This window comes from Sapajus apella, unplaced genomic scaffold (genome assembly GCF_009761245.1).
Source record: "Sapajus apella isolate SASKATOON/1434 unplaced genomic scaffold, GSC_monkey_1.0 scaffold4, whole genome shotgun sequence".
Classification (NCBI taxonomy): Eukaryota; Metazoa; Chordata; class Mammalia; order Primates; family Cebidae; genus Sapajus; species Sapajus apella.
This window is the reverse complement of record NW_022436944.1, coordinates 55,185,235-55,195,071: the sequence shown is the minus strand read 5'-3', so window position 1 is coordinate 55,195,071 and position 9,837 is coordinate 55,185,235. Positions and strand designations below refer to the sequence as shown.

The 9,837-nt window shown below is 40.2% G+C and overlaps 1 protein-coding gene across 16 annotated transcripts in view; it reads right to left on the bottom strand.

Moving 5' to 3' along the window:
- Positions 1-9,837, bottom strand: part of ARPP21 (cAMP regulated phosphoprotein 21) — a 155,819-nt gene that overhangs the window by 47,186 nt on the left and 98,796 nt on the right. For all 16 annotated transcript variants that reach the window (XM_032269559.1, XM_032269575.1, XM_032269568.1 and 13 more), the window contains 2 exons: positions 8,745-9,005; positions 4,405-4,531 (listed from right to left, as the gene is read on the bottom strand). In XM_032269559.1, the coding sequence (XP_032125450.1) occupies positions 4,405-4,531; positions 8,745-9,005 (388 nt within the window). The remainder of the gene's footprint in view (positions 1-4,404; positions 4,532-8,744; positions 9,006-9,837) is intronic.

The following is a 9,837-nucleotide window of genomic DNA, read 5'->3' as shown; positions in this document are numbered from 1 at the left end:
TCTTTCTTTCTTTCTTTCTTTCTTTCCTTCCTTCCTTCTTTCTTTTTCTTTCTTTTCTTCCTTTCTCTTTCTTTTTCTTTCTTCTTTCTCTTTCTCTTTCTTTCTTTCTCTCCCTTCCATCCTTCTTCTTTCTCTCTCTCTCTCTTCCTTCCCCTTCCTTTCCTCTTTCTTTTCTTTTCTTTTTTCTTTCTTTCTTTCTTTTCTCTCTCTCTCTCCTTTCTTCTTTCTTTTTCTTTCTCTCTCTTTCTCTCCCTTCCTTCCTTATTCTTTCCCTCTTCCTTCCTTCCTTCTTTCCTTCCTTCCTTCCTTCTTTCTTTCTTCTTCCTTCTTTTTTTCTTTCTTCTTTCTCTTTCTCTTACCTTGCTCTGTCACCTAGGCTGGAGTGCAATGGCATGACTATGGCTGACTGCAGTCTCAAACTCCCAGGCTCAAGCAATCCTCTCACATCACGACTTAAAATTCTACACAATGAATTTTTATAAGGTGAACTGGACACTCTACTACTGACTAAATAGGACACCTGAGTTCCCCTAAGGCACAGTAGGGAGACATAGGCTCTTTATCCTAGTGATTTTTTACTCCTCCAAGTTGCTGGGACTGCTGGCTAGCACCACCATGCCTCGCTAATTTTTTATTTTCTGTAGAGATAGGGTCTTATCATGTTGGTGAGGCTGGTCTGAGCTCCTGGGATCAAGCAATCTTCCCACTTCAGCTTCCCAAAGTGCTGGGATTATAGGCACGAGGTAGTGCACCTATCCTGATAACTGCTCTTCTACACAGACTTGGGTTATCAATAATTCCCTCAGAAAGAAAACTGTCTCTCCACTATTGGAGGTACCTGATAATGTCAGATTGGCAATAAACAAATTCTTCTGTTGGAGACATTTGTAAATTGAAGGCTTTTATTTTTCTCACAAATGTAGCTACAAATTCCAAATATCATTTTGCAACTCTGCCATTTGATTTCTCCAAACGTTCTCAACATGAGTGTTTTGTTTTTTGAGACAGAGTCTTGCTGTCTTTCAGGCTGGAGTGCACTGGTGCCATCTTGGATTACTGCAGCCTCCATCTCCCAGGTTCAAGCAAGTCCCCTGAATAGAATCCAGTAGCTGGGATTACAGGCACCAGCCACCGTGCCCGGCTAATTTTTGTGTGTTTTTTTAGTAGACACAGGGTTTCACCCTGTTGATAAGGCTGGTCTCGAACTCCTGACCTCAGGTGATCCACCCGCCTAGGTCTCGCAAAGTACTGGGATTACATGTGTTAGCCACTGTGTCCAGCCCCAACATTAGTGCTCTTTATTTATAATCACCGCCCACATAGGCTTTCTCTTCCACATACTTAGGGCCTTTTACTATATGCTGATTGGATAAAGAGTACAAAATCACCTGAATAAAGAACTTATGTCTCCCTACTGGGCCTCAGGGAAACACAGGTGTCCTGTTTAATCAATAATAGAGTGTCCAGTTCACCTTATAAAAATTAACTGTGTAGAGTTTTGAGTCCTAGAAAATATGGAATAACTGACAGAGATTTCAATTCTGGCAAGAGTATAGGAAAAGGAAGAGATGCTTTTTACTGCAATTAAATAGAGATTAAGAACAGCGCCAAGAAGCAAATTCAGATTAAAATCTCATTTGGCTTTAACTGACATAATTCTGTCCCACTCTAATATTTAACTGTGTGACAGCTGAGGATGCTATGACACAATCTGGTGTTAGTATCAGATGAAGATGGAAGAGGGTCAGATCTTAAGACACCCGACTGCAGGAGGCAGGCGGAAGAACAAGTCAAAACGTCACTGTGGGAGGGTGACAGGCTGACAGTAGCCCACAGTTTGACTTAAAGATGGAGAAGTCTTATCTTCTAGTTACTCCAGAAAATATAACTTCTATAATTATCCAAAAAGGCTCTTTCTTCTATGAGATAGTCCATCAACAGAGAGTTGCTCTCACAAATGACTGCCATGTCCATTTGGAAAGTTCTCTTAGTCTCACTAGGCTTAACAAAACATCTCCCGGTTGTAGGACCCAGAGCCTCTACGGACTCTCAAAGAGCCATTATGCGGGCTAGGTTACTTGGATTTTATTAGCAGAAGTGATTCTCTGTAAGGTCAGGGAACACCATCTGCTTCCCCAGATACTGGATACATTCAGCACTGTAGTGGAAACTGTGTTGGGATTTTAGGCCAGGTGTCCAGTGTGGTGGTCACAAAAACTGAGAGCTCAAAGGTCTCAGTCTGCATGTGTACACTAATGCCATCATTTCTGGGGACAATATTGTTCATGATCATTTCACTGTTCTCACCTCCTCACCCTGTACAGGCTGCATTAACTGACACCCACTTCCTTGACACCCTAGGCACTGCCTTGCTGCTATATTGAGCTTGATGCTGCTCCGGAGTGCACGCTTCTCATTACAGTGTTATTAATATCACCTTAGGAGTATCATTTTTTGTGGTGATGTGGGAACATGTGACAAACAGAAGCCACCAGTTTTCCATGGAATGTAGTTGGAGCCAGTTAGGTCGCTCTAACTAGATGGGGAAGGGTGTTTCCACAACCCTAAGTTCTCCTATTGTGTTTTATGAAACAGTAAAAAATATCTCACCTATTGTCTCTTGTTTTGACATCTACTAATGAAGTTAGTGCAGAGGAGAAAAAGCAATGTAGAAGTCAGTGGGGGAGGCCTCGACTTTTTGAAATCTAATTCTGTTGCCCAGTTAGCATATTCGTCTAACTTTCTCATCCCCTCACATAGATCTAGAGTTTATAGGTTTAGTGGATTCCACCATGTTTTGTAACTGCATTTCTTTCTGTGATGACACTCTACCACAAGACTGAAATAATCTCTTTTAAAATTGCCACACAAGGGCACCAAACCTAATAAAAAATCATTATAATTAGATAGCTACATCTTTCTTCTTCTAAAGCCATTGGTAACCAAGAAGAAAACTTCCCCATAACCTCTAAACCAAGATCCTCAAGATTATAAATTAATCTTTCAATCAACGTTAGCATAAAATAAGATAGTGCAGAATGCAATACATTGCTATAGCATATATCTAAACTGATAGCACAGTCACCACCAAAATGATAAAGATAACATTTTCCACAAGTCAGAGAAAATATTGCCAAGTGATTTTCTTAAAATAGCTAGTTATTTGAAACCCATTAGTGTTCTCAGAACACTGTAAAAGCCTACTGTAAAAGTCTAAAGTCAATTCAGAGGTCAAATATATTCTTCCCCAAACTAACACAGTGCTGAAACAAGACAAAATCTGGCTGGAGGATATAGGTTTCTCTAATTCTTCACCCACAGACTTTAAATAGGCCATGAGATAAACCAAACAACATGTAGCCATCCACAAACGGAGGAATTTAATTTTTTCTCCAATCTGACAGGATGCCAGCAGTGTCAGCATTAGTATTCTTAGGGTGTCTGTGATTGGTGCTGATCCTTGGCAAGAACTGTACTTTTTTTTTTAAAGCTTATCAAAATGATACATATTGCATATATATTACATACATGTATCTGTACACATGACATATGCATAACATAGATTCAGTTTAGAAATCAGATCACGAAGCAGGCATCTATGAGCAGCAGCAAGAAGCACGTGCTCTTTACATGACCTACTTACAGAAGGCAGAGTCTCCCCGTCAGGCGGTCTTCAGCATGACAATTAGCAGTTTTTCCTGCAGTTTGGCCAGCAGGAATGACACAAACCTCTCCCTAGCACAAGTCACTCAGCCCTGTCGGGTTCCTGCTGCTCTCTGGGCAACGGCATTCCATTAGGAGTGTGACACAGTAGGGAAAGAGACCGGTTCACTGTGAGACCTGCTACTCACTCTCGTACAGTGTATCGGCCCCCCTTCCCACTGCACAGCGGCTGCCGGGCTCTGGGCAGGAGGCATGTGGCCATCATGAAAGTGAACCATGGAGTCACAGTTCCACGGAGACATGCTGCATTCTCGGTAGCCTTCTTCTAAAGGCAGTATCTTTTAGCACGGTATTAAAACAACCTAATTTGTTTCCCTAGCCTTAAGAACAGGGGAAAGTACTCTCTTCAAATTGAAAACGGAAAAAAAAAAAAAATTAAAAGGAGATCTGAACTAGAAAGGTAAGAACGTCGTTGACTTTCTGCTTTAACGGAAGAAGGATCAAAAAATAATTCACGTAGACTGTTTAGCATGCATGCCAGGGGCGCTAGTCTGACGTATGCTTCACCTTCTTGTACCTACTACTTTTCCACACAGAGTCAATCAAAGCTTTGTTATCTTCTCTGGGTAGAGGAAATGTGCTGATTTAAATTGCCAAGCTTGAACACTCATCCAAAGAGTCCAAGATTCACCAGCAAAAATAAGTGGGTTGAGAAGAAAATGGGAAACAGATTCTAAGTACCTGCTTGCTGTGCTGCCTGTGATATCTGCTGAGTCCTCTGGGCATTGTACTGGACTGAGGCCATGGGCCGGTACTGTTGTGTGGTTGAGGTAGGGTACTGACCAGATGGATAATAATAGACAGGCATCTGAGGAAGACAGGGGGAAGAAAGCAGAGAATGAGAACGGTCATGTAAATTTTTAAACATAAATTATGTTTTTGTCTTGTAATTGTGGTAGGTTGTGAAGATGGCCACCACAAACTTCTCCCATGCCTATGTATATGGGCATGCTACTTCTCCCATGAAGAGGCAAAATCCATTCCCCAAACCTTCAATCTGACCTGGTTCTGTGACTTTCTTGGACCAATGCAGTGAGGCAGAAATGATGTCTGAAACTTTCAAGCCTGATCCTAAAGAAGACTTGCCGCTTCCACGCCTGTAGGCGGGGAACCCAGCTGAGACATGAAGTCCAGACTATTCTGCTGCAGAGGCCATGTGTGGAGCACGTGCCTCCAATTGACTGGTTACCCTCAAGTTCCAGGCATGTAGGGGTAGCCCCAGTCAAGCTACCCTGGCTACATGGAGCAGAGGTGAGCCATCTGTGATAAATCCTGCTCAACTGCTCACAAAATGGTTGTTTTAAAACAAGCCTTTTGTGGGTTTTTTAGATGAAACAAGAGAGAGTAAAACAGTTATCATCAACAATAAAAACTTACATTTTAAATATTATATATAACTTGAATTGCTTTTCTAATGGAAACAGAGGTGAGACATGAAAACTGCTGATCTCTAGCCTAAAAGGAGCAGAGAATGCAATTATGAAATACAGTAGTCTATTAAAGCACATTGCAGAATGACTGGGACATACCACTATTCAAAAAAATGTATGTTCAATCGAAAAAGAGAAATAAGATTTGTAAAATCCTGTTTATGCTACCTTCTTAGCTTTCTTATGACTGAGAATGAATAAAAGTATTCTGACTACTTGATTATGATCCAAATCAAATGTTCTCTGATCTGTTAGACTTTGACTGCATCAGGTTATTTATATTAAGGCCACTTTCTTACTAATCTTAGCTAATGATTTTCCCTCTTCAGGCTCCTGAGTTTTTTCCTATTATATTCTCTAAAATGACAACTGAGGTACCCAAGTAGACAGCCTACAAACATTAGATACACAGAATAACATTACAAGCCAATTATTTGAGAACTGTGATTTTCATGGTTATTTTGTTTTCTGATTTGCTCAGGTCACATAAGAAGCACTCTTCTATTTCAATGTTGCTATTGAAACACATGTAACATATTTTACTGCCTGAGGATAAAGTGGGAACAAAATATAAGAATCTGTGTGAATCTGTAACTCCTGTAACTCTGCAATTTCATGGAATCATGGTGAATTATAGCTGCGGTTATATAATATATGGATATTCAAGGGCAAGAGGCTGAATGAGTCTAAAGCAAGCTTGGGTCAGTATCTGGCAACTAATTCATTGCATGCCTTATTCATAGTGACTTGAGCTTACTACTTTTCTCTTATTTTGTCAGGCAGTTTATAACAATAAAAAAAAACCAAGTAATTCTGGAGTAATAATAGCATTTAGCTATACTCTGGCAAATTGTGGTGCTATTAAAGATGACTGTCATTATACATCAGATGCCTCCCAATAGTAAGAATAAGAACAACTATCATCTAATTTATTTGTCAGCATTTATATTTACATGTCTTTTAGGGAATAACATTTTGTTCCTTTAGAAAAGACTGTGTCTTGATTAAATGTAAGCTCATGAATGTGGTATCTATTCCTTGGTCTCCCTCCTATGTTCAATATAAAACATAAAATACGCTCAGGAACGAAGGAATTTATAGTTACAAACATTCTAATGAGCACTAACGGTTAGGATAAAAGTACAACTGCATGTAAATAAGATTTTTTATTAATTCAATTTCGTTGTTTGTTTTGTTTTTGTTCTTTTCCCCAGACATAGCTTCTGTGACACCTTTGAAAGCTGTGCTAGAGATTTGGCTAATTGTATCCAGCACCACTCCAAGGTGGCACTTTGGTCAGCTCTTGGGAACTGTGATCCCCAACCAGATAAAGAAAATGAGCTCTTGGTCTATCCTCATCCTCAATCAAAGAGAATGGAAAGGAAGCCAGGTTAACAGCAATCTTTTAAAAGATCAGCATGAAAGGTTTGAAAGGAGAGAAGTAAAGGGAGAAAGCAGTAAGGATGGCCCAAAAAGGAGAAAATGTATATGTTCAATCAATCACGTTAAAATATCGAGAATCTAAAAATGAGTGTATTAGGTGGGAAAAGAAAGAAGAAACTGTAAAACATTCACACTTCTCCCATGTCCCTTCTTCAAATTCTCTTTGCCTTATCCATGTGTTTCCCACTTCACCTTTCCAGGGGGCATTTAGAAAGCACACATGATGGGTCAGATGAAATCGACCTTCACATTTATTATACAGATTCATTTTCTGCAGAAATTTAACAGATTTCCACATATGGTTGTGGGCTGAATCTGAACTAAGTTATTTTCGTTGTTCCATAGTTGGGTGATCAGATTTTCAAATATGTACTAAATTAAAAGTTTCTGTGGGCTGTAGCCTACATCTTTATCTGTGATTCTTCAAAAAGAAGTTCATATATGTCTAGACTGATCATGAACCATGGATACCTCCCTCTCTTTCTATCTTAAACCTACTCAAGAAGGAATGAAAGTATTTCTGTCACAGACACAACAGGGGTTATGAATTGTTTTTGCTTCTGCCCTGATTAATATGAAAATCTCTTCAGTGAAGAAAGACTTTCGTTTTTAAATATTTATTTATTTCATTTTCTGAGACAGGGTCTTGCCTTGTGTCCTGGGCTGGAGTGTAGTGGTATCATCATGGCTTACTGTAGCCTTGACATCCCAGGCTCAAGAGATTCTCCCACCTCAGCCTCCCAAATAGGTGAAACCACAAGTATGTGCCACCACACCTAGCTATATATATTTTTTATTTTTTTGCAGAGATGAAGTCTCCCTATATTGTCCAGGCTGGTCTTGAACTCCCAGGCTCAAGTACACCTTTTGCCTCAGCTTTCCAAAGTGCATTACAGGTGTGAGCTACCAAACCTGGCCAATTTTTATTTTATGTATTTTTTTTCTTTTAAATTTAATTAAACATCTTGCTAACTATTTTTTTTGTCAGCAGAAATTAGCAAGGACACTTAAGTGCTTTTTAGGCCAAAAAAGCTAAATTATTTTTCCTAATAATTAAGCTTGAGGTATTTAATTTATTGGTAAAATTATTAATATATTAATGAATCCCTTTCTCCTGTAACTTAAACTTATTTTACACATCTTTTAAAATCCTACTTATGAAGAGATATTACAGAGAAGGCAACTGAAGATGAACTATTAATTAATCACTCAAAATAAAATGAACAATTTAGTGACAATTATTTCATGGTAGAGGGTTTTGTGTGGCTTGAAAAGAAAATAATTTATTCAAGATGTTAAGGCAGTGAAACAAATGGTACAAAGGTGACACTGCACTTTGAACAGCTCATCCAATGCAATACTTCATAATTAGGATGGAATTTTCTTGGGATCTGTGTGACTTGAAAATGGACCAGAAAATGCCTCTGTGCATTTTATATCTTGACAGTAATCACTTCCAATATTCTGCAAGGGATACCCAAGAGAGCACCAGAGATGTTTGGTGGTGAACAGTAACACATAATCAGTCTTTGAGAAGACAGTAAAAATCAGTGATCTGTGGTGTCTTACATGCTCAAGTCAATTAAATATGATTAATGGCTACCTGTGAGAGACGCATGAGCTCTGCATTCCCTTAGGGAGAGAAAAGGACTGTGGATATCAGCTTACCCTCCTCCTTTATATTCATAGAGGAGCTCCTGCCTGGAGCACCAGGTTAGCTCCAGAAAATGCTTATGAATTGATAAGAAAGGAAAAAACACATTTTTGGAGTAGCGGCAAGAGAGTGTTGAAGGTCCCCTAGGTCTGGACCTTTCCCTTTTCCAAGGCATTTCCTTCCTGGGCAATCCCCTGAGCAGAATATCGCATGGCAGAGAATGCTTTCTTATGGTCTCTGTGTGAGCAGCCTGGAAAATGGGATATTCCCCTGTTGTTTCCATGGGCAGTTGGATCAGTTTCAATCAAATCACTTTCTGAGCCCTGTAATTTTGAACAACTGCTGAGTGGAAAAAATGCACTGCTTCCTGTTGGTGAGGAGTATTAATACAAATGAGAAAGGGATTGAATCTGGTTACATTCTACATAGAAAGATAAAGGTCAAAATGCATCAAAAATCAGCTGTAGGTCACAGTCATGAGGAAGCACACCTACCTGTGCAGGTGGAGGCTGTTGCACAAATCCCTGTGGTGAGGGAGGGGGCTGGAGGACCTGCTGGGAGATGGGAGGGCCAGAGCCTGAGAATCCTCCTGTAGGAAGCTGCTGGCCTGTAGAGGCGATGACATAGCTTGGCTGCTGGGCTGCCTGTGGCATAAGGGAGGGCGGGTAGACAGGACCTGATGGGGGTTCAGGAGTCTCCCCCGAGGACTGCCGGCTCAAGGTCATCTGGCTGAACTGTGTTGCCACATCGTCTCTCTGCAAGTCATGGAAATAAATGTGGGAATTTGTGGGATCAGCTTGGTAGCAAGAGAGGAAGACACAGGACACATGTTTGGAGTTGCAGGAGAGAAGGGAAGTACAATTTGGAAAAATTAAAATAAAATAAAATAATTCTTCAGCCAGAACATAACAAGAGAACAATTAATCATCCCAAGGGTCAGAGATGGCAAAAATTTTGATCCAAATCTTTCTCTTTCAATGGAAACAAATTCTTATTTTTTCCACTGAAAACACAGGCTCCTCAGGATGGCATTGCATACAAGGAAGGCTTGATATTCTGTCCTGAAGGGTCAGCTTGTCTTCCCAGCAGCAACCACAGAATCTGCCTCTGGAGAGCACCCATAAGGCAGAACCACTCATACTCATCACCCCCAGTGCTGCTGCAAAGATGGAGCCAGGACCTGTATCACCAATGGGCTGGGTGGGATTACATTCCTATATTAGGGAGTATTTGTTCACTGGCCTGATCTGAAATTTAGGAGCTTTCTTTCCCTCCCTTCCTTCTTTCTTTCTTTCTCTTTCTTTCTTCCTCTTCTTTCTCTTTCTTTCTTCTTTCTCTTTCTTTCTTCTCTCTTTCTATCTTCCTTTCTTTCTTTCTTTCTTTCTTTCTTTCTTTCTTTCTTTCTTTCTTTCTCTCTTTCTTTTTCTTTCTCTCTTTCTTTTTCTTTCTTTCCTCACTTCCTCCCTCACTCCCTCCTTCCTTTCTTTCTCTCTCTCTTTCTTTCTCTCTTTGTTTCTCTCTCCCTCCCTTCCTTCCTTCCCTCCCTTCCTTCCTTCCCTCCCTCCTTCCCTCCCTCCCTCCCTCCTT